At 40.7% G+C, this 24,372-nt stretch overlaps 1 protein-coding gene across 1 annotated transcript in view; it reads left to right on the forward strand.

Annotated features, from left to right (window-relative positions):
* The window catches only part of uba6 (ubiquitin like modifier activating enzyme 6), a 135,535-nt gene that overhangs the window by 101,075 nt on the left and 10,088 nt on the right, over window positions 1-24,372 (forward strand). The window contains exons 24-30 of the mRNA XM_069924701.1: window positions 1,473-1,524; window positions 11,255-11,318; window positions 12,787-12,856; window positions 13,214-13,285; window positions 17,307-17,430; window positions 18,194-18,387; window positions 21,032-21,159. Coding sequence (XP_069780802.1) covers window positions 1,473-1,524; window positions 11,255-11,318; window positions 12,787-12,856; window positions 13,214-13,285; window positions 17,307-17,430; window positions 18,194-18,387; window positions 21,032-21,159 — 704 coding nt within the window. The remainder of the gene's footprint in view (window positions 1-1,472; window positions 1,525-11,254; window positions 11,319-12,786; window positions 12,857-13,213; window positions 13,286-17,306; window positions 17,431-18,193; window positions 18,388-21,031; window positions 21,160-24,372) is intronic.

Here is a 24,372-nt window from a genome sequence, read left to right on the forward strand (position 1 = left end):
GTGTCAATGTCTACTGTCCACAGAAGACTTCATGAACAGAAATACAGAGGCTATATTGAAAGATGCAAAGCACTAGTTAGCCACAGAAGCAGGATGGCCAGATTACAGTTTGCCAAGAAGTATTTAAAAGAGCTTGCAGAATTCTGGAATGATGTCTTGTGGACAGATGAGACCAAGGTTAACCTGTGGGGTGTTATGGCCTGGCCATGTATGGCTGCCACAGGTACTGGTGCCCTTAACTTCATTGATGATGTAACTGATGATGGCAATATCAAAATGAATTCTGAGGTGTATCGAAACATCTGCTCAAGTTCAAACAAATCCTTCCAAACTCATTCTTCCTACAGTAAGACCATGATTCCAAACATACTGCTAAAGCAACAAAAGAGTTTTGCAAAGCTTAAAAACTAGAAAATTCTTGAATGGCCAGGTCATTCACCCAATGTAAATCCAATTGAGCATGCATTCCATTTGCTGAAGAGAAAACCTAAGGGGACAAATCTCGAAAACAAGCTGGAGTTGAAGGTGGCTGCAGTAGAGGCCTGGCAGTGCATCACCAGAGAAGATACTCAGCACCTGGTGATGTCTATAAATCACAGACTTCCCGGCAGTCATTGCATGCAAGGGATATCCAGCAAAGTACTAAACATGACTGCTTTAATATACATACCATTGCTACGTCCCAAATATTATGGCACCCTGAAATGAGAGGACTATGCATTAAAAAGTGCTGTAATTTATACATGGTCAAATCAAAATATACACAATACATTTTAATAAAATCTGGAATGTGCTCTTTAATCACATATGAATTGCTTGATTACAAATTTAAAACCGGAGCACAGTGCCAAATAAAGGCAAAATAAATGTCTTTGTTCCAAATATTATGGAGGGCAGTCTAGTTCTACATTTAACTTTTACTCTTAATGAAGTTCCCTGAGCTGAAACATTTACTGATCATTTTTACCCATGAATGCTGCCTGACCCACTGAGCTCCTCGAGCTTCTCATTGTTTATTCACAGAACGTTGCCTGAAATGAGGGGCTTTAAGAATGTTTAGGTGGCTTATAGGCTGGATTATTTTCTCTGGAGTGCAAGAAGATGAAGGCTGATCTTATGAAGGTTTATAAAATTATGAAGGGCATCAAAAAGGTCACAATCTTTTTTCTAAGGATAGAGATGTTCAAATCGAGAGGACATAGAGTTAAGGTGAGGGGGAATATTTAAAGGAGATCTAAGTGGCTTTCCCATGTCCCTCTTTGCTGTGTTCCCTTTCTTTCACTTTCCAATTAAAAGACCTGTTACTTGTTCAGTTCCCTAGCTAATCTTATTTGGTGGAAGTCCATCACTATCCAGATAGCACTAGCTAACTGATGACCAACATAATGGTCGTTAATATGACCAATATAATAATCAATATAATAATTAATCTGCTGTACAATTGTCATCACACATATTTTGTCTTCTTTCAGGCTCTACAACTTCTCCACTCATTCCCTTTAGATACTAAACTAAAGGATGGAAGTGAGTATCAAATTGGTAATGTTTATTCATTTTACTACAGAAGGAGATTTGTAATGCAAGCAATTTTTGTTTAAAATCGGGTATGTGGTTTAAAGTTGTATCAGCTCTCTGCCTTTAACTTAAAATAGAATTAACTGCTTTCAAGATCAGATTAAAATTACAGGTGGACATCCTTTTGGTTACACAGTTCATATGACATGTATACCATTGTCTACAGTCAGCATAGAGCAGGCCCTTCTTCCTAATTAGTCCATGATATTCAAGATGGCATTCTGGGCTAGTCCCATTTTGCCTGCATTTGGTGTCTATTGCTCCAAGCCCATCCTAGTCATAAATCTGTCCAAATGTCTTGAACATTGTTATTGTGCCCACTTCTACAGTTTCTTCTGGCAGTTCATTCCAGATACGGGCCACCCTCTGAGAGAAAAAAATCTTCCTCTTGCGTCCCTCCTATATCTTTCTCCTTTCATCTTATACCTATATTTTGTTGTTCTAGAAGAATGTATCCTGGAGAAAAAAAATTGTGCATTTAGTTTATCCATTCCCCTCATAATTTTATAAACATCTAAGATCGCCACTCAGCTTCCTTCAGTCTTTAGGAAATGAAGATCCACCTTATTAAACCTAGCCCTATAACTTTAGCCTTCTAGTCCTGGCAACATGCTGATAAATCTCCTCTGCACCATTTCCAATTTTTTGATGTCTTGCGTCAAGGAACCAGAAGTGCTCACAGTACTTTAAGTGTGGTCTCACCAAAGCATTGAACAACTGAATCATGAGGACCCAACTTTTGTACTCTATACCCTGCTCAATGGAGGCAAGCAGCCAAACACCTTCTTCTCCAACAAATCTACCTGAGCTACCATTTTCAAGGAATCATTAATCTGTACCCTTCAGTCTCTCTGTTCTATAATATTCTCCAAGACCCTATCATTCACAGTGCAAGGCCTGGCCTCATTTGACTTACTAAAGTGCAGCACCTCACACTTATCAGAATTAAATTCCATTTCCCACTCCTTGGCTCACCTACCAAAACAATCTAACTCCTGTTGTAAACTTAGATTATCCTTCCTTGCTGTCCACTACACCACTGATTTTGGTCTCATCTGCAAATTGACTAATCATGTTAACCTTGGAACCTATATAAACTTCCTGAGTAAGGTTTCATACAGACCTTGTCAAAGGCCTTGCTAAAGTCCATATATTAAAACATCCTCTGCTCTGCCTCATCAATCCTCTTTGTCATCTCTCTTTTAAAATAGCAGATTTGTTAGACATTATCTGCCATGCACAAAGCCATGTTGATTGTCTCCACTCAACCCCTGACTATCCAAATGGTGGAAGATCCTGTCCCTCAGAATCCCCTCCAACAATTTTCCAACCACTGATGCCTTGTCCTTGAGGCCTTTTTTAAATATCACCACAACTTTAGCCAGTCTTCTACCACTTCATGCAAGGTCAAAGATGATGTAAATGTCTTGGAAGGCCCTCCACAATTTCTTCCCAAACTTTCCACAAGACAGGAGAATCCACTTCAGGTCTCAGGGATTTGTCCACTTAATGTGCTCCACGGCTGCCAAGCCCTCCTTCCTGTTAGTTCTAATGTGGTCCAACACCTTGCAACTTATTTTCATCAATTCCTTTGTCTCCATGATTCCCACTGTAAAGGCTGATCAGAAGTATTAATTTAAAATTCCACCCATCTTGCATGACTCCACACAAAGATGGCCTTGTTGTTCTTCAAAGGGACTAATTCTCTTCCTACCCACCCTTTTACTCTTATTATAACTCGTTAATCTCTTGGGATTCTCCTTTATCCTGCCTCTCAGCTCTATCTTATGTCCTCTATTTCCCTCAAACATATTCCTGCACGTGTACTAATCAAGGGAGTCATTTGATCGAGGCTTCTAAATCTGATACTTTTTCATGACCAGAGCCTTAATGTACTTCATCAACCAGGTTCCCTTCAACTTGCCAGCATTGCTCTTCATCTTAAAAGGAGCATGCAGTGCCTGAAGTCTTGCTGTTTCAAGAACATCCCACTCTCCAGCCATATCTATAAACACCCTCCCCCAATCAAATTCTGCAAATTCCAGCCTAATTGCTCCAAAATCATCCTTGCTCCAATTTAGGACTGTAAGTTGCAGACCAGTCACATCTTTCTGTATAATTATTTTAAAACTAACAGTGTTATTATCATTTGGACTGTCACTTCAGTCACTTGTCCTATCTTCTTCCCTAACAGGAGGACCAGTGTTGTGTTCTCTCCATTTGGGCCCTCAATAGATTAAGCCCCAGAAAATGGTTCAAAATTTACTAAATTCAGCTGAATGACAGGAATAAGAAAACTTTGTTTATTCTCCTTGAGTTCATTTTGCCATTAAACCATTGACGATCTGAAAGCACTGCAATATGTTTCTCCTCACCAAGATTCTTTGGACAGTACCGACCAAACCCATGACCTTTACCAGCTTGAGGGAAGAAGTCATGGGAACAATGCCATTTAGAAATTGCCCACCGAGTCACCCACCATCTACACACTATTCCGATGTGGAAATGTATTTCTGTTCCATCACTATTAATGTGTCAAAATCTTGGAACATCCTCTCTCATAGGATTGTTGGTACTCACAGCTCAAGGACTGCAGAGATTCAAGAAGGCAGCATACTATCACTTTCTCAAGAGCAAACGGATATGAGCAGTTAAATGCTGGCTTTTCCTGTGAAGTTTTAATGAATAAAAAAAATTCCTAATCCCTTTCTTGATTTAAAAAAAATAGTATTAAATTCAACTTGAAATTAAAAAGGTTGAGGTAGACTTCCTCTATTCAACTACAACATATTTAATTGGTCTACCTGTTAGAACCCAATTAAAGTTAGTGTAGAGTCTGTGACTGTTCAGCAGATGACCCATAAATGTGCTGAATACTGGATCCCATCAGTTTTCTGAAGGTGATCTTGATTTGGTAATGGTTCTGATCTCCTGAGAGCATTGTTGTAATGTTCTGCAATTCCAAAGGAACCTCTTTCAAGTTACCTTAATAATAGTTGGCTGCTGAGATGACCAAATCAAGGCAGTTGTGTGCCTCTTGCATTTGTCACATGTGAAGTTTCTTGGGCACTTCGATTATGGTAGCTGGTGACCAGGCTCAGCAACATGGCTGAGATTCTGCAGTAGCAGGATATTTCACACCAATTATAATTAGAATGAGTGATGTGTGTTTACTTTTTTGTTTGAACATGGAAAACTGTTGACACAAGCAAAGCAAATCAGAATCAGGATTTATTGTCATGAACAAGTCATGAAATTCAGTGTTTTGTGGTAGCATCTCAGTGCAAACATACATATTATAACCATCTTACGACATTACTACAAAAAATATTAAAAATACAATACTAATAACAATAATTGTGCATGAAAAGTAAGGCCGTATCTTTGGTTCATTGATTATTCAGGAAGTCGATGGCAGCGGGGAAGAAGCTGTCCTTGTGCCACTGAGTGCTTGTCTTTAAGCTCCTGTACCTTTTCGCCGATGGTAGCAAAGTGAAGGGGGCGTGGCCTGGGTGGTGGGGGTCTTTGAGGATGGTGGCTGATTTTTTTTAAGACACTGCCTCATGTAGATGTCTTTGATGGAGTGAAGTCCAGTGTCTGTGATGTTGCAGGCTGAGTTAACAACCCTCTGGAATTTATTCTTGTCCTGAGAGTTGGTGTCTCCATACCAGACTGTAATGCAACCAGGCAGAATGCTCTCCTTGGTACACCAGTGGAAGTTTACGAGAGTCTTCGGTGACATACCGAATCTCCTCAGACACCCCACAAAGTATAGCCGGAGGTGAGCCTTATTTGTGATTGCATCAAAGTGGAGGCTATAGAACAGATCCTTGGAGATGTTGACACCCAGAAATTTGTAGTTCTTGACCCTCTCCACTCCTGAGCCCTCGATGAGGATTGGGTTGTTTCCCCAACTTCCTCCTGAAGTTCACAATCATCTCCTTGGTATTGCTGATGTTGAGTGCAAGGTTGTTGTTGTTACACCATTCAATGAGCTGATCTATCTCCATCCTGTAGGTTTCCTCATTGCTGTTTGTGATTTAGCTGACAACTGTGGTGTCATTGGCAAACTTGTAGATGCCTTTGGAATTGTGCCTGGCCACACAGTCATGGGTGTATAATGAGTAGAGCAGTGGGCTAAGCTCGCATCCTTGGGGTGCACCTGTGCTGATGATCAATGAAGAGGAGTTGTTGTTTCCAATTTATACTGACTGGTCTTTCAATGAGAAAGTCAAGAATCCAGTTCTAGGGTGAGGGAGTTTGTAGCCTCTTGACCAGCACTGAGGGAATAATGGTTATTGAAGGCTGAGCTGTAGTCTATGAAGAGCTGAGTGGAGAGCCAGCAATATGGCATCTGCCATGGAGTGATTGTGATGATAGGCTATTGCAGTGAGTCCAGATCTTTACTTAGGTACATGTTAATTCTGGCCATGACCAGCCTCTCAAAGCATTTCGTGACGGTAGAAGTTAGTGCTACTGGGCAATAGTTGTTGAAGCAGCCCACACCATTCTTCTTGGGTACAGGGATGATTGATGCCCTTTTGAAGCTGGTGGGAACCTCTGACTGCCATAATAGGAGGTTGAAAATGTCCGTGATGAAGTCGATGACACCTGTTGCATATTCATTCACATCTATGGATGAGTTCTTGAATATGTTCTAGTCCACCGATTCAAAGCAGTCCTGCAGACACTCCGCTCCCTCAACCATACTTTCGGTGTCTTTTAAATGGGACATGAAAGAATAAGGGAAGGAAGAAAATATCTTCTTTGATCCAATTGAAGAATTATGTAAGAATTGCCCAAGGACTGAGAAGTAACTTGATTAGAGTAGGTGTATTCAATGTCAAATTTGATGTAGAAAGAGGAATAGATTGGGAAGGTGAGAGGAAGCTTTTGAATTAAGGGAGACAAAAAAAGTATATAAAGCAAAAGTAACAAACAAGTTTTATATTGTAAAAAATTCATTCAGCCTTTGATAATCTGAGAAATATGATTCATTCGATTAACATCAGTCAATTACAGACAGAAACATAACTCAGTTACAGCCAGAAGCAAGGATGGCCTCTACAATAGCTCGGGCTTCCTTTTAAATAGAGGAATGTCTTAACTCTGGCCCGTGTAATGTCCGAGAGAAAAAGGCTGCTGGTCTACCAGCTTGGTTTAGTGAATCTGAGAAATATGATTCATTCGATTAACATCAGTCAATTACAGACAGAAACGTAACCCAGTTACAGCCAGAAGCAAGGATGCCCTCTACAATAGCTGGGGCTTCCTTTTAAATAGAGGAATGTCTTAACTCTGGCCCGTGTAATGTCCGAGAGAAAAAGGCTGCTGGTCTAACAGCATTGTTTAGTGTAGCAGTTAAGGACCAATCTGACGCATTGGATTCCACTTGAAATGGTAAATCCTCATCAACAGCTGACATAGTCGCTTTGGCTATATCTTGTTTGATGTTTTTGGAGGGCTTCCTCATTCAGGGGAAAACTAGTAGTTTTAAACAGTGGCCGTGCGTTGTCAGTGTAGTTGGGCACCCAGTGAGCATAATAGGAGAAAACCCCCAGGCAGCGCTTAAAGGGACTTTTGTGTCGCTGGTGGGGTCAGATCCATGAATGGTCTCATTCTCTCATGGTCTGAGCTGATCTCCCCTTTACTCACTAGATAGCCTAGTATGGCCAGGCGTTTGGTGCAGTATATACACTTGTCATCGTTAAGGGTCAGATGTAGATGTTTGGCCACCTGGAGGAACTTTTGAAAGTTCCAATCGTGATCATTTAAGTCTTTGCCACATATAGTGACATTATCCAGATAAGGGAAGGTGGCTTGTAAGTTATGAATATCTACTAGTATATCCATCTAGAAGACAGATACCCCGTTGGTAACTCCAAAAGGGATTCTTTTAAATTGGAAAAATTTGCAATCTGCCTCAAAAGCAGTAAACTGCCTTTCATCTTTGTGAATAGGCACCTGATAATAAGATGATTACAGATCAGTTGTGGAGTATATTTTGTATTGTGCAATCTGGTTTACCATGTCTGAGATATGAGGCAGTGGGTAAGCATCTAGTTGCATGAACCTGTTTATAGTTTGGCTGTAGACCACGACCATTCTGGGTTTCACGCCATTTTTGACAACTACCACTTGTGCGCATCAAGGACTTGTACTGGATTCGATAAATTTTTCCTTCAATAGACACTTAACCTCGTCCTTAATAAATAGTCTGACCTCTTTGCTATAGCACCTAGTCTTTGTAGCCATAGGCTAACAATCTGGAGTTAGATTAGCAAAAAAGGCGTGGAGGTTTCATCTTTACAGTCGATAACCCGCAAACCGCTTCTTGGGGTACCGTGATCAATGGTAATGGTCTATTAAACGGCAATATGATACTTTTTATTTGGCATTGGAAATTGAAACCTAAAAGCATCGGAGCGCACAGGCTGGGGAGTATGTGCAATGTGAAGTCCGTATATTCATTTCCCTGTTATTTTACAACAACTTGTTGCATCTTGTTTTAGTCCAGAACAAGTCATAGAGATTCTGCACTTAGATGGATATAAGGTAAGATTTAGGGTGCTAGCGGTCGTAGGATGAATATAGCTGTCTGTACTGCCCGTATCAAACAAACAGTCAATTGCCTCCCCATTTACCTCCACCTTCATCATGGAAGGGTGCAGATTGTGTGGTCCATCTTGATTAATCCTCATAGAAGCTAAAATAGGGTCTCCCCGCAGAACCGATCTGTCGGTGTTTGCCTCGTCACTGGCTGTTCCACTTATGGTTTCAGAAGAAGTAGAAGGAGAAGGAGAAGAAGAGATAGATGAATCATTGGTTCTCCAGGTCAACGTAGCAGTGTTGTGACAGCACCCCTGTTTAGTAGCACTCGAGTGCTTCTTCTTATTCTTCAGCTCATGGCGTGAGCCAGGCGAGGACTCTCGTGCACGGCAGGCTCTGGCCCATTGCCCTCCCTTCCTGCAGTTGGCACAATTAGCTTGCCGGGCGGGGCACTGGGAGCCATCATGTAGCACCAAGCCGCAGAAGTAGCATCTCCTGTAGTAGCTTTTACGATGCGGTTTAGTGGCGCTCAGCAGTGGATCGTCACCACGGGCGGGTCTCAGGGGTGCTACTTCAGCATCTCTTTCTTTCTCAAGAGCTTTAGCATCTTGTAGAGCAGACATTCGCTTTTTGCAGAGCTGCATTAAATGTCAAGCCCGGGGTCTCCAGTAAACATTGCCTGATGTACCCCTAATCAAATCCACTTATGAATGGGTCCAACATCAAGGACTCTTGGTGGGCTTCGAACGTGACGGGAGCACAAGCACAGGCTCTGGAAAGCCCTTTTAGTGTAGCATGAAGGCATTTTTCCTCTCTCCGGCTTGTTGTTTTCTAATTTGAAGCTGATGTCTTGTGAACAATGTGTTCTGTAGCATATCGTAATAGGTCCTGAGGAGATTCATTGCATTCTGGTAGACAACTGTCTCTCTGACCATAGAGTAGGGTACTTCTCCGAGGAGGGCCACAAGATTGTCCATTTTCCCTGTGTCTTGTACAACATTGTTCACTCGCATGTATGCTTCAAAACACTGGAGCCAGTGGTAAAAATTTTCTTCAGCTCGGGTGACATCTTGATCTATGTCAAGTCTTTCAGATTTTAGGGAAGTATCCATGATTGTTTGTCTGTTAACAAAATTGATATGCCATAGACAAGGACCAGTCAAGTACCATTCCAATACTGGGCTTTTATTAACAGATGAAAAGCCACCTCTAAACTGGCCAGTGGGAAAAAGTTTTCCATCTGTTATACCAGTAGGGTGGAGTATCTCTAAAGCTATAGCTAATAGCAAGCAATCAGTATAATGCGCCGCCTCCCCATTACATTATCACAGGCAGTAACTAGCACTTGGAGCAATTCTGCTTTCCACACTATAGAAAGGATGTGATTAAGCTGGAGAAGTACAGAAAAGATTCACAAGGACAATTCCTGGACTGGAATTAATGATTTTTAATTTGAGTTGTAGGATAATACAGCATGTACTGGTCCTTCAGCCCAACTTGTCCATATTAATCAAATTGGCATTCTGGGCTGTAACCATTTGCCTGCTTTTATCCACATCTTTCAAAGCCATTTTTATCCATACATCCGACCAAATGCCTTTTGAACATTGTGATTGTACCCACTTTTGTAGTTTCCTCTGGCATCTTGTTCATGGTTCGATACCTTCTGGGTGGTAAAAATTGTCTCTTGGGTCCCTCTTAAATTTTTCACCTCAAATCCAGGCCATCTAATTCCACACTCATTTCCCTTAGAAAATAGACTGAATGTTCACTTTATCCATGCCCCCCTCATGATTATATAAACCTTTACAAGGTCACCTCTCAGCGTCCTATGCTCAAGGGAATAAAAATCCTGCCTATCCAACCTCTACCTATAACTCAAGGCCTCCAATCCTGGCAACATCCTGGAGAATCTCCTCTGCATCCCTTACAACCTGTTGATTCCTGTAGCTGGGAGACTAGAAATGTCCAGAATACTCCAAGTGTGGTCTCACCAACACCTTGTACAGCTAAATCATAAGGTCTCAACATTTGTACACCATGTCTTGCCATGAAGACAATCATACCAAAGACCACCTTCACCATAGGCACATAAGAAACTGCAAATGCAGTATCTGGAGCAAGGTGCTATCTGCTAGAGGAACTCGGTGAGAGAAAGAGAATGGTTAGCATTTTGGGTCTGAACGCTTCATCAAGACTGCAGAATTCCAGGTTGCCCTTTCTGAGACATTTCTCTCAACACCCTCTCCGCAGCTTAATGCCTTCTGTAATCTCTTTCCTAGTACTTACAAAGGGTCTTTGACTTGAAATGTCAGCTCTGTTTCTTCTTGCCCTGACCTCCTGAGTATCACCAGCATTTTTTTACTTTTGAGATGGATGAGAATCCAGAAATTGTGTATCCAAATATGTCAATGGGCACAGAGCTGAAGTGAATAGAAGATAGAACACAGAGAAATTCAGGTTTACAGAGTATGAGTGAGACTATGGCAGGACTGCATTAGAATGGTCACCTAAGTAACCAACATGTGAAAGTGAGGTTTAGCAGAATATTTGCTGAGTTAGAGATGGAATTAGTCAAAGTTACATAGCCAAAAATAAGATCGTTTATTCATGGCACAAACCTTCATTGCGAAGTACATCTCATCATCAGATATCACACCATTGTGAATGGCTTTTACTATTATACATTGGAATACATGTGCTGAAGATACTGTTTACAATATAATAGTGCAGCCATTCTCAATATGTTTTTTTTGGCTATGGCCCCCTTAAAACTTTGGTCAAAGTTTAAGGGTTATCTTCCCTGTGAAGCAGTCAAGTTTTGGTCTGCACTTCTTTCCTACTGACTACATAAAAAATATTTGTAACTTGAGATGAAAGAAAACAAGGCTTTTACCTCAATGTGCTGTGACCCCCCCAGGGGAATGAGAATGGCTGCTGTAGTTTAGAATCTAGCCCTGGAGGAAGAGTTAAATCCAGGTAAAGACATGAGCACAAAGATGGTGATGATACTGTTTCCATCCAACTCCTGCTCACCTTTCTAAGATAAACTGATCAAATTGTTGCCTCAAGTTTCCACAAGCTCTGTTTTAATATATAGCAAATATTGAAACATTCTTATATTTTTCAGGTTTATTTTGGCAGTCACCCAAAAGGCCGCCCTGTCCCGTACAGTTCGACATAAATGACGAGTTGTAAGTAACTATCAGAACTTATCATTTGATTTCCTTGAGTTTCTCTCTGATTTTGCACATTTGATCATTACAGTGATTTCAATTTCTATAATTTTACATGTTATCCATTTTTTATGTGACCAAAGGGCATTTAAAAATATAGTACGTTGTGCCAGATTCATTTTTCTTTCTTATTACAATTGTCTCCAAGTAACTGAACACCTTTCATAAGAACATAAAAAATAAGAGCAGGAGTTGGCCAACCAGCCTGCTCTGCCATTCATTGAGATCATAGCTGATCTGATGATAGGTTCATCTCGAACTGTTTGCCTTTTCCTAATATCCGTTAAATCCCCTCCAGCGTAAATATCTATCCAACCTGGTCTTCAATGTATTTACTGAAGTAGCCTCCACTGCTTCAATGGGCAGAAAATTCTATAGATTCACCACCCTCTGGGAAAAGCTGTTCCTCCCCATCTTGCTCTTAAATTGACTACCCTGAATCTTGAGGATATGTCCCCTAATTCTGGCCTCCCCAACTAATGGAAACATCTTACCTACCTCTATCTTGTCTATACCTTTCATAATTTTATTTTTCTATCAGATCCCTTCTCATTCTTCTAAATTCCACTGAGTACAGTCCCAGATAATTCAATTTCTCCTCATAGGTAAACCCCTTATCTCTGGAATCAATATGGTGAACCTCCTCTGCACCACCTCCAAAGCCAGTATATCCTTTCTCAAATAAGCAGTCCAGAACTGCATGCATTACTCCAGATGTGGCCTCACCAGTACCTTGTATGGTTGCAGCGGAACCTCCAGGTCCTAAATTCAATCCCTCTAACAATGAAGACCAACATTCCGTTTGCCTTATTGATAGCCTGCTGTACCTGCAAACCAACCTTTTGTGATTCATGAGTATAACTCAAGCACTCCTAAGTCCTTCTGCACGGCAGCATGCTGCAATCTCTTGTTATTTAAATAATACTCTTTTATTACATTTTTCCCTTCCAAATTGTACTCCATTTGACAGACCCTTGCCTATTCACTTAACTCTGATAATAACTAGCACAAGGGAGATTAAGAACATAATGTCATATTTGTTATTTACTTTGGACATTCGAATAAAGTACTCAGTTAAATCACTTTTTCCTTGTTTTGTCTTTTGCATCTGAAAAAAAAAGTTAATTGGATTGAAATCAGACTCACACTTGCTCCTTCATTTGGTATTCACACTCGATTAATTAAACTGATGATCAATGTGTAATAAATTGGTGGAAGCATGGGTGATATTCTAAAAATTAAGTAGTTAGGGATAATTGTTTTGCAGGATGAGTATTTAAAGTGGATGGTTTAAATGTTGCTCAAAGTCAAATTTGTTCTGTTTGTTTTTGGACCATTTTTGTCCTAATTGTGTCTTTTTTTATTTTGGGATGCAACATGATCCTTTTCAGACCTTTAATTCTTTTATTATTTTATATATTTTTAGGCATTACACTTTTATATTAAGTGCAGCAAGACTTTTTGCAGTAATTTATAAGATCCCTTGCATGGAACAGGTATGTTTTTATTACCATGGTAGATGACAATCATCAACATCAAGAAAAACTGTGTATTTCTGTGCTGCATTTAGCATGTTGAAACATTTCAGGGCAATTAACAAGAATATGCAAACAAAAATGTTTACACTGAATCATTAGCCAATGGAGCAATATCTTAAATGAGGACAAAAAGAATTTGGGAAGATATCCACACCTTAAGACCCAAGTAGATGAATGCTAACTCAACAATAGAAGAGCATAGGAAGTCAATAATTTATAGGGTCAGAATGTCAAAGTGGAAGAATGGAATTTATCAGATGGTGGGAGAAAATTAGCCATAATGGCTGTTACACTTCTCTGTTTGCTGTGTTGCAGGATCTATCCAAAGAAACCATTTCCAATATATTGTCTGAAGTTAAAATTCCAAAATTCACACCATCTGCAAAAGTAAGTATTTAGTAGGACAAAGCTTCATTGGGTGAGTGGACATTTATGTGGACTTCTACTGCTTGGCAATTCGACTCGTATTGTTCCAATATATTTAACCAACAGGAGAATTCCAGGTGGAGTGTAGTACTGCAAAATAAATGGAGGAATGAATAGATGGGAATGCTATCATTAACTTTGTGGGCAAGTAAGCTCATTTTATGTTGTAAGGAAATTTAAAAATGTGACTTGAAATCTTGCAACCATGATGTTGCAGGTGACAGATCAATATCGAATGCAGAAGTTCTGTGTGACCATCCTTCACAAGAACATAAGAAATAAACCAGGAGTCGGCCATCTGGCCAATCGAGCCTGCTCCAGCATTCAATAAACCATGACTAATCCAGCTGTGGACTCAGCTCCACCTATCAGCAGACAGTATCGGGTTCCTCTGTGGCCTTTTCCTCAGTAACAAGTGCAGGTATGCGGCGTTTTACGTCCATTCGGGCAATGTCCGACCCCAACACTTGCTATAGGAAATTGTATACTCTATACCCAAAATGATCTGACTGCTCTGCTCTCTCCCAACAGCCCTGTATCAGTCCCAATATCCCACTGCCCCACTCTCTCCCCACAGCCCTGTATCAGTCCCCATACTGATCCCACTGCCCCACTCTCTCCCCGCAGCCCCATGTCAGCTCCCACACTGATCCCTACTTATAAATAAAAAGTTTACAGGTACACTATAGTATCCCACATAGCTTTGCGATGTATATAATATGGTGTTTGCACAATGTCCACATCACGTAATGCCCAATTTCACAGAATATAATCATGGACATTAAGTGGCACATACCTGTATACAGCTTTGGATACTGTTGTGGGGCAGCAGCTAGGTCAGTGACAGCACAGCAGGTTCTGAGGCTCATCAGGGAAGGGTGGAGTCAGGCATAGCTAAAGTGATAGGTGACCCCATAGTTAGGGGGACAAACCCGAGGTTCTGTGACCACAAGGAAAACACCAGGGTATTGTGTTGTCTCCTGGGTAGCAGGGCCAAAGATAACTCTGACTGATTGCAGAATGTACTCAAAAGGAAAGGTGAGCAGCCAGAGGATGTTGGCATGAGTTACATAGGAAGAAGCCGCAGAAAGGGCCTTTTTGCCCGTGTCTGTGACAAACTAAATTTAGTGTAGTGGTTAGCACAACACTGTTACAGTGCCAGCAATCAGGACAAGGGTTCAATTCCCATGCTGTCAGTAAGGAGTTTGTATGTTCTCCATGTGTCTGCATGGGTTTTCCTTGGGGGCTCCTATTTCTTCCCACTGTTCAAAATGTACCGGGGTTGTAGGTCAATTGGGTGTAATTGAGCAGCACAGGGTTGTGTGCTGAAATAGCCTGTTGTTGTTTTTTCAATAAATGTAAAATTTTATTCAAAAATGTTTAATTTAAAAAATGTAATATAATTTAAATTTTAAAATCTGAATTACTTTTTGCTGCAGCTGAGCGGTACTTTCTTTTTTTTAAAAAAAAAGCAACAAAAACAACTACAGTAGCAAGTTTAATTGAATTAGAAAAAGATAATAAATATTCATGTGCAAAAAAAAGTGACAACATTAGTGCAGACAGTCCTTTTTGTGGTGACAGAATCGACTCTGATCAGTATAACAAGGGGAGGTTGAAGAGTCTAATAGCTGTTGAAAGAAACCTTGCATCTACTTGCTGCAGTCACACAGATGTGTAAGATACACCAGCAACAATGGTATAAATTCAATTAGACAGGAAACGACATATAACCATATATAACCATTTACAGCACAGAAACAGGCCAAGTCAGCCCTTCAAGTCCGTACCGGTTCACTTGAACAACTCCACTAGAAATACAAAAAGCTAGATAAATGCTCACAGTTGCAGATAATGCAAAACAATGTAGTGAGATTATTTCCCTTTACCATCTACTCAGACATTGACTTCCAGATTTCAAACACCCCTGGTGAAAATATTCTTCCTCTGGTCCCCTCTGAACCTCTTATTTCTCATTTTAAACATGTATATCCTTTGGTGTCAGATGCCTGCCATGGGAAAAATGTATTATCCATGCCTCTCAAAATGTTGTATACTTCTATCGGAGTCCGCTCAGGGTGCCACGGTTGGCATAGTAAAGGCAATGCCTTTACAGCGCCAGTGACTGAGACCGGACCTAGGTTCAAATCTTGCGCTGTCTGTAGGAAGTTTGTACATTCTCCCTGTGCCTGCGTGAGTTTTCTCCAATGACTCCGATTTCATCTCACCATTCAAAACATATTGGGGATGTATGTTAATGGGGTGTAAATTGGGCAGCACAGACTCATGAGCTGAAATGACCTGTTACCATGCTGTATGTCTAAATTTTAAAAATAAATTTTACAAAATTTGCCTGCTTTAAGGAAAGCAAATCTAACCTACTCTCTCCGCATAGCGTCATGCCAGGTAACATTGTGGTGGATCTTTATGGACCATCTATTTCCTGTACCGTGGCATCCAGACAGCACACAATATTCCAGCTGTGGCCTAACCAATGTTATAAAATCTACAGACATTCCTGCTCTTGTATCAATGAAGGCAAACATCTTTACCTCTGCTGCCACCTTCAGGGTCCTTTTTGACTTACACCAAGAATCTGGTCCTCCTGTTCTGGTCTCCTCTACATCAGAGACTGGTTGCAAACTGGGAGATCGCTTTGTTGAGCACATCTGCTCTGTCCACCGCAATAGCTTGGATCTCCCAGTGGCCATCCATTTAAATTCCCCATCCCATTCTCTTGCTGTCATGTTTGTCCATGGTCTCGTGCACCGCCAGACTGAGGCTACCCAAACATTGGAGGAACTTCATCTGAATGCCCAACCCCTTACTTCTTCCCTTTTCCCTGTCTCCTTTCGCATAAACATAATAAATTCTTACTTTGTCCCTTATCATAGCCAATTAACACCTTTTGTTGGTCTGGATTCCTTCCCCAGCCAGCGTTGTCAGAATTCCGAGACTCTGAGATTTCCTGGTTCTAGCTCAGTCTGCTTATTCCTTGATGAAGGGGTCAGGATTGAAACGTCAGCCATATATCTTTGCTTTTTATGGACGCTGAAGAGACCAGATGTGTTTTTACTGCATTCGCAGTTTCTGCAGACTTTTATGTTTCCCTTGTTTCTTCTGCCTTTGGCCCCAGCATTTGTGGTATATGTACTGCCCTTATTTAATCCCTCTCAATCAGTGGTTTTCAAACTGCCCCCGACTAAACTCACATTCCATCTTAAGCAATCTCTATGCCATAAGTGCTCCATGATTGGTAAGGGATTACTTAAGGTGGTATGTGAATGGGAAGGGAAGGTTGAGAATCACTGCTCTCGACCCAATTGTTACTGAAATATTTTGCTTGAGAAAAATTGTCATTGGCCCATTTCCTTTGGAGTTATGAAACCGTGCACATAACGAGTCAATTAGGTATGATTAAAACAGTGGTTGTAATTTTTTTTTAACACCTTAAGCAACCCTTACTAATCACAGAGCATCTATGGTATAGGGAATACTTTAACTGGTGTGTGAGTGGAAAGAAAAAGGTTAAGAACCACTGGTTTAGAATCTAATCTGAACAGGTGCTATTAGTGTAGCACTGCCTCAATACTGTATTGAAGTGTCAAACAAGATCAGATTGTGACCACAATTTCATCTTCACGTAAAGATAATCCAATTTCTTGCCCAAGAAAGAATGCTTGAAAGTGAAGTTTAGGTATTTTCTTTTGGAATAATAGCAAATAGTCCCATTGATAATATATAGTTTGACTCAGCTTAAATTACTTGAATTTATAAATTAATGAACTTGTTTTGATTACTGATTTTTATAGAGTCCAAAAGGAAAATAAATAACTAGATGATTTTAATACATTTTTGTTTATGTCTCCTACCCCTATGAGGTGGGAAAAGTGGAAAGTACAGAAAGATGTGCATTTTTTAAATGGTATTATTTGCTGCAGTTTTGTTTTGAGCATGAAAATTCAGTTATTCTCATTCTCAGCAAATAGAAACTGATGAAAATGTTAAGAAATCTGACCAAGCAAAACTTGCAGTCAGCAGTGAAGAGGAAAGAGTGGCCATCAACTTGTTAAATCAAGCCAGAAGTTCAGGAATGGCAACCAAAAGTGAGTGGAACCTTTTTGTTTTGAAGATTATTTCTTTTTTTTTCCTTCATAGTGATTGCAATTGCATGAGAGAGAGTCATTCAACTGCATTTAATTTAATTCCCTTTTTTTGCTAAAGCGCCCCACCATATCTCCTTAAAATCCACAATTTTCAGTTTGGCACATTGGAACAGTCCTTTCTGGGGACTTGATATTCGTGGACCTGAAATGATTAAAATTAACCACATAGTATGCGTATTAATATTGATGCCCTTTTAATTATGTCACACAATTATTTTACATTTATCCTTCCTATAACTTGCCATTCAGACATGCCTGGCAATCCAGTTCTGCTAGGGAAGCAATGGTAGTCAGGGTTATGAGGTTTGCTACTAAGGCAGAAAAAGGTGAACTATACTGACATAAAGTATTGGCAAGTCAGAAAGGCTGTTCAGTTTGTTTCTGCATTGCTCTTTTTGTTACAAAATTCTTTTTGCTTACTATCTCTGGTTTTCCATTGCATGAGAGTAGTGTGAGGAGATAGTGAAGCTTTGATGTGCTGGCCATCATGTCTGAATTGCCAGTTAAATTATACTGAGAATATACAAGACAAATGATCAATTAGATATGATTATGAAGGGGCCAATATCATTGAAGCAGAGCCCAGAGCAAGTCAGTATCCTTTGGGAAAAGAGCAAGTTAATTGGGTGAGGAGAGGGGAAAGGAATAAACTTTCAGGAACAGAAAATTAATCTGAACTTCTTTCTTTGCCCTTGTGCATTAGGTTATCTCCACATGATGCCAATCTCTTTTGAAAAAGACAATGACAACAATGGACATATTGACTTTATCACAACAGCATCCAACATACGAGCAAAGATGTACAGCATTGATACAGCAGACAGGTTAAAGACAAAGAGGATAGCTGGACGAATTATTCCTGCTATAGCAACTGCAACTGCAGCAGTATCAGGGCTGGTAGGAACTAAGTAATTTTTCTAGTGCAAGTTATTAATCCATGGGGGAAAAAGTGTCCGATACCAGTAAACATTTAACAAATTCAGAGTCACTGGTTCAATTCCAGGTGTTGAATTGACCTCACTTATCTTGGATGTTTCTGGTTGCAGATGACAAGAACTACTCGAGGTCTGGAATTTCTCTATGTGGTTGAGGCAAATTACAATGAGCAATGTTCAAATCATCACGTCCCACAGCCATGCTTGGTCCCAAGAAAAATCTCTTCACTGTCTCTTTCACCATACTGCTTCTGCCTGACTGATTTATTTTCTGGCTTCCAAAGTGTGTTCTATTTTCTCATTTGATTTGGAAGCCTCACTGCCTTCATTTATTACCCAATGCAAGTACAAGGCCAGTGCTTGAGGTTAAACCAGAATCGCAACTCTCTCCCAAAGTGCTTTTGACATGGTCTCAGTAAGCAGCTTGGTAAGAGATAGGAACTTGTGTCCAAATTACAAGCAGTGACCATTTTTAATGAGAGAGTCAGACTGCACCCTCTTAAACTGATGTTCATCTGCACTGTAATCCGTATGCCATGGATCAAACACAATCAGAAACCTATCTGGATCAGGTCCTCCTCATCAAGTCTAGTGGTTATTTGAGCAATCCTCTGTTGAGGTTTCCTAATATCTTATCATCTTCCCACTATTTAAAATATACAATGTTCTCCACTTGCCTGGCAAGCAAGAGTTAGGAAACACCGTCGTTGACAAGGCAGCATTGGCCAGAACTCTGCAGTTACAGCATGTGGAATTACTGAGTTCCTCAATCAAACGTGGATAAGCTCTTTCGATATATGCCCCCATCTTAGCAGGGGATTACAACAAACTCACGTGAATAGTTACTCTCCAAGTTTCCTTCAAAGGGGGAAGAAAAAACAACCGACAAACATCTCTAGGCATTCCAAAGCCAATGAAGAAATTACTGGGTCCCTGGAAGAGATATTTGTATCATCAATAGCTATGGGTCAGTTACCTAAAAACTGGGAGATGGCTAATGATGTGCCCTTATTTAAGAATGGCTGTAAGGACAATCTAGGGAACTCAACAGCAGGATGAGAAAGTTATTGGAAGGGATTCTGAGGGACAGGATCTACCAGCACTTGGAAAGGTGATGGCTGATGAGGGATGGTCCACGTAGCTTTGCGCAAGGTAAATCCCGTTTCACGATTCTGTTTTGTGAAAAGGTGGCCAAGAAGATTGGTGAGGGCAGGACAGGAGATGTTGTCTTTGTGAACTTTAGCAAGGCCTTTGACAAGGTCCCTCATGACAGGCTGATTAGGAAAGTTAGATCATATGGGATCCAGGGTGAGCTAACCAACTGGATACAAAAATGGCTGATGGCAAGAGTCAGAGTGTAGTAATCGAGGGGTGATTTTTAGGTTAAAGGCCAATGACAACTGGTATCAGTGCACTGTTATTTATGAAACAATCCAGTTGGCATTGTTACAGTTTGAAGAGAATACCAAAATTTGTGGTATAGTAGGATGTTATTAAGATTACAACAAGATTAGGTCATTTGGATAAGTGATAGATAGAATTTAATTTGGACAAGCACGAAGTGTTGCGTTTTGGCAAGTAAAACAAAGGAAAGACTTGCACCATAAATAACAGGGCCTTAACTAATGCTGTAGAACAGAGTCCTAGGCATAGAGGTATATGGTGCCCTGAAAGTGCCAATACAGGTAGACGAGGGGGTTTAAGGCATTTGGGACACTGGACTTCATTGGAGAGGGCACTAAGTGCAAGAGTTTGGATATCATGTTACAACCGTGCATGACATTAGTGAGACTGCACTTGGAGTATCATGTGCAGTTCTTGTTGCCTAACTATGGGAAAAATATTATCATCCTGGAAAAGTTTTGAAATGGTTCACAGGAATGTTGCCAGGTCTGGAGGGCTTGACATAATGAGAGGCTACATTCAAGGAACTCCGAACCCGTAGACCTAGATTTCTCTCTTTATTTGACCACACGTTCCAGGACACTGTCATTCACTTTGTAAGTTCTAGCCTGGTTTGACTTATCACTTGTCACTATGTTTCTTGTATTCCTCGAGGATTCCCTTAATGCCAACGGCCAAGACCTGACGTTTGTCCTTTATTCTGACCAGAAATATCCTGCCACCCTAAACTCTTCCTATCTTAATTTTAAAGGTCTCTCAATTGCCAGACATCCCTTTGCCGGTTAGCAGCCTCACCTAATCACCCAACCTCTCCCAAGTTCCTGAGTAATGCCATCAAAATTAGCCCTAACCTTTTCCATAACTATTTTAAAACAAATAGAATTGCAGTCACTGGTGTCAAAGTGCTACAAAACTGACACAACAGTCATTTGTCCTGCCTCATTCTCTAATGGAATGTCCAGTGTATCTGTCTGAGAGGATCCTTTATATAATGTTTGTAAAACTCTTTGATACAATTAAGAAATTCCACCCCATCCAAACCCTCTTTCAAAATTCTACTGTGTCCAAGTCCGTCATGAAGATGTTTCATCGCCATCTTCTGGGGTGCAATTGAAGAATGTTAATAATTCAGACCTTTCCTGCAAAATGTCTTCTGTGTATAAATGGAAAACACTTGTATCGTATTTCTCTTTTCTCTCCAGGTAGCTCTCGAGTTAATCAAACTTGTTGAAGGCTGTCCATTTGAAGCATATAAAAATTGTTTCTTCAACCTGGCTATTCCTATTATAGTATTTACTGAGCCGGCTGCTGTAAAGAAAACACAAATAAGGTATAGGAAAAATAAGCATAATTTAATGTGCACCGTGTAAATGAGATGGCACTTTACCTTTTGAATAATGAATATAAGATGTATTTTTCTACCTTCAGAAACAAATGTTTTTTGGTACAATTTTGACTCCCTGAACAGTGGGAGCTAAAGGTTGGTCCACTGAAGTTGGGCTCACAGGATCAACACTTACAAGGCTTTTTTCCTGCTGTCATCGACTCAAGTAGCATCTCCCTTGTGTTCGGCAGGGATTTAAGAACCTGAGCCACAGCTTGAATGTTGAAATGCCATGACAGAGTAGATGTGACAAAGTTGTTCTCCATGGGAGTGGAGTCGAGGATAAGAGGGCATAACTTGAGGACTGAAGTGTGCCCATTTAAAAGAAAGATGCAGAGTAATTTCTTTGGCCAGAGAGAGTGAGCGTCTGGAATTTGCTGCAATGGGTAGCAGTGGAGCCCAGTTGGTTGGGTGTATTAAGGCAGAGATTGATAAGATATCTGAATAAGTCAGGGTATTGACGGTTATGGGAGAAGGCAAGGCAGTGGGGCTGAATGGGAAAATGGATAATTTCTTGATGAATGGTAGAACGTACTCTATGGGCCAGGTGGCCTATTTCTGCTCCTATATCTTACAAGTGGTGCTAGATAAAGTAGCCACTCTGTCTTATGGTAGACAAAAGTTAAAGAATTTCATGTATGTAGTATTACATGACAATAATGGAACCTTTTGGTATTTTTCAGTTAAGAGTTTTAAACAGTAATTTGATGCTAAAATCAATGAGCAATATGAAATACTTTATTGGTACTGTATATTTTTTAATCAGAAGTATTAAAAGACAATGAACAATATACCTATCCAGAGATTCTTCATCGGTGATTCTCACTGAAGTTTATATCCCTCCTTATGCCAATTGCAAACAAGCGCTTGCAGAGCTGCATGATATGGTCAGTAAATAAGAGACAGACCACCCCAACACACTACGAAGTTCAGACGGTGACAATAAGCAGGCTTGTCTCATGAAAACCCTGCCCAACTGCCACCAGCATGTAACCTTCTGTACCAGAGGTCCCAGCACACTCAATCACTACTACACCAAGATAAGAAAGTCCTTCCAATCTTTCCCTAGACTGCACTTTACAAGTCAGATCATCTGATTGTGTTCTTTCGGCCTACAAAGAGAGGTTCCCAAGATCAGGGTGGCTAGAAGGTGGTTGCAGGAGCTGAAGAACGGTTACAGGACTTCCTTGAGTCAGTGGAGTGGGTGATGTTCAATGACTAAGATGAGAATCTGAATGATTACACCAGAACTGTCACAGACTTTATCAAAACAGCTGTGGACGACTGTGTCCCCAACAAATCATTCATCTCCCTCTGGCAAGGCGTGGTACCCACCTATTTCAAACTGGCATCAATTTTACCAGGGCCCAGGAAGAGTGTTATAACATGCCTAAATGATTATCAACTAATGGCATGTTAACAGTAATGGTGTTTTGAAAGGCTGGTGTTGAAGCATACCAGCTTCAGTCTGAGTGCTGACATAGATTCGTTCCAATTCGTTTACCGTAGCAGCAGGTCTACAGTGGATGCCACCTCACTGGCTCTACACAAAGCCCTGGAACAGCTGGTCTACAGTTCATCATTTAACACCGTCATCCCTCAAAACTGATTAGCAAACTCCAATTCCTGGGATTCAGCAGCCCACTGTGTAATTTGATCCTGGATTTTCTCACCTCCAGCCCATAATCAGTGAGGAGTAATAAGAACATCACCTCCATAATCTTCATCAGTCTCGGAGCACTAGAGGGTTACTTTAGCCCCCTGCTCTACACCTATGACTGTGGGCTTAGGTACGACAACAACACCATCGACAAATGGGCTGACAATACTAAGGTAGTGGGTTGTATAAAAAGGGAGGATAAGTCATCATACAGGAGGGAAATTGAAAACTTAGCCAAATGGAGCACCAACAACAACCACATACTCAATGTCACCAAAAGCAAGGAGCTGATTGTTGACTTCAGGAAGGGAAATCCAGAGGTTTACAATCTTGTGACCATTGGTGGATCAGAGGTAGAGAGAGTGAGCAAATTTAAGTTGTTGGGAGTCACTATCTCAGAGGATCTTTCCTGGACCCAACTCACTAATGACATCATGAAGAAAGCCCATCAGTCCCTCAACTTCCTCAGAACTTTGCGGAGGTTTGGTATGACATCGGAAACCCTGGAAAATTTCTACAGCTGTGTGGTAGAAATTGTGCTTAGTGGCCGCATCACTGTGAGGTATGAGGACACCAATACCCTTGTCCATAAAGCCCAGCAAAAGGTAGTGGACACAGAGCAGGACATTACAGGTAAATTCCCCACGACCAAGAACATCTACAGGGAACCCTCTGTCGGAGAGTTGCAGCAATCATCAAGGATCCACATCACCCAGCTCACGGTCCATTGTCGCTGCTATCATCTGGAAAGAGGTACAGGTGCCACAAGACTTGCACCCCTCCACCATCAGACTCCTCAACAATAAATTCAATCAGTGACTCAATTCAAGATTCTTACTTCTCTACTTTATTGATTTTTTTTCTCTCTGTATTGCACAGTTTGTTTACATTTCTTTATACACATGTGTACGTTGAGTACAGTTTTTGCACCACCAAAAGGTGGTAATTCTGCCTCGTTTGCAGGGAAAAAAAGAATCTAGGGGTTGTATGAGATGCCATGTGTGTAATCTGTCAATAAATCTGAATTTTGAACAATTAAGTGAATAAGGAATTAGGGTATAGATGGCCACAATGGCGAGAAATAGTGGGATTGGCTTCAGTGGTAAAATGACCCGCAGCCAAGTTGTTTGTGAATACAGCGAATAGTTAACGTTGCAAGAAAGATCGCTTTTGGACACTGCCAATCACATCCTGTGATCTTGAATATCTATCCATTAAACCCAAATGAATTTAGCCAGATTTTTTTCAGCCAAGTGTAAGATGATGCATTTTGGAAGGTCAAACTTGAAGGCAGAGTACATGGTTAATGGCAGGATTCTTAACAGTGGAAGAACAGAGGAACCTTGAGGTTCAAATCCATAGATCTCTCAAGTTTGCTGCTCAGGCTGATAGAGTAATTAAGTTGACTTATGGTTTGCTGGCCTTCATTAGTCGGGGAGGGGGGGATTGAGTCGGAGGTAATGTTGCAGCTCTATAAAACTATGTAGACCACCCTTGGA

Source organism: Narcine bancroftii, chromosome 1 (assembly GCF_036971445.1).
Source record: "Narcine bancroftii isolate sNarBan1 chromosome 1, sNarBan1.hap1, whole genome shotgun sequence".
Classification (NCBI taxonomy): Eukaryota; Metazoa; Chordata; class Chondrichthyes; order Torpediniformes; family Narcinidae; genus Narcine; species Narcine bancroftii.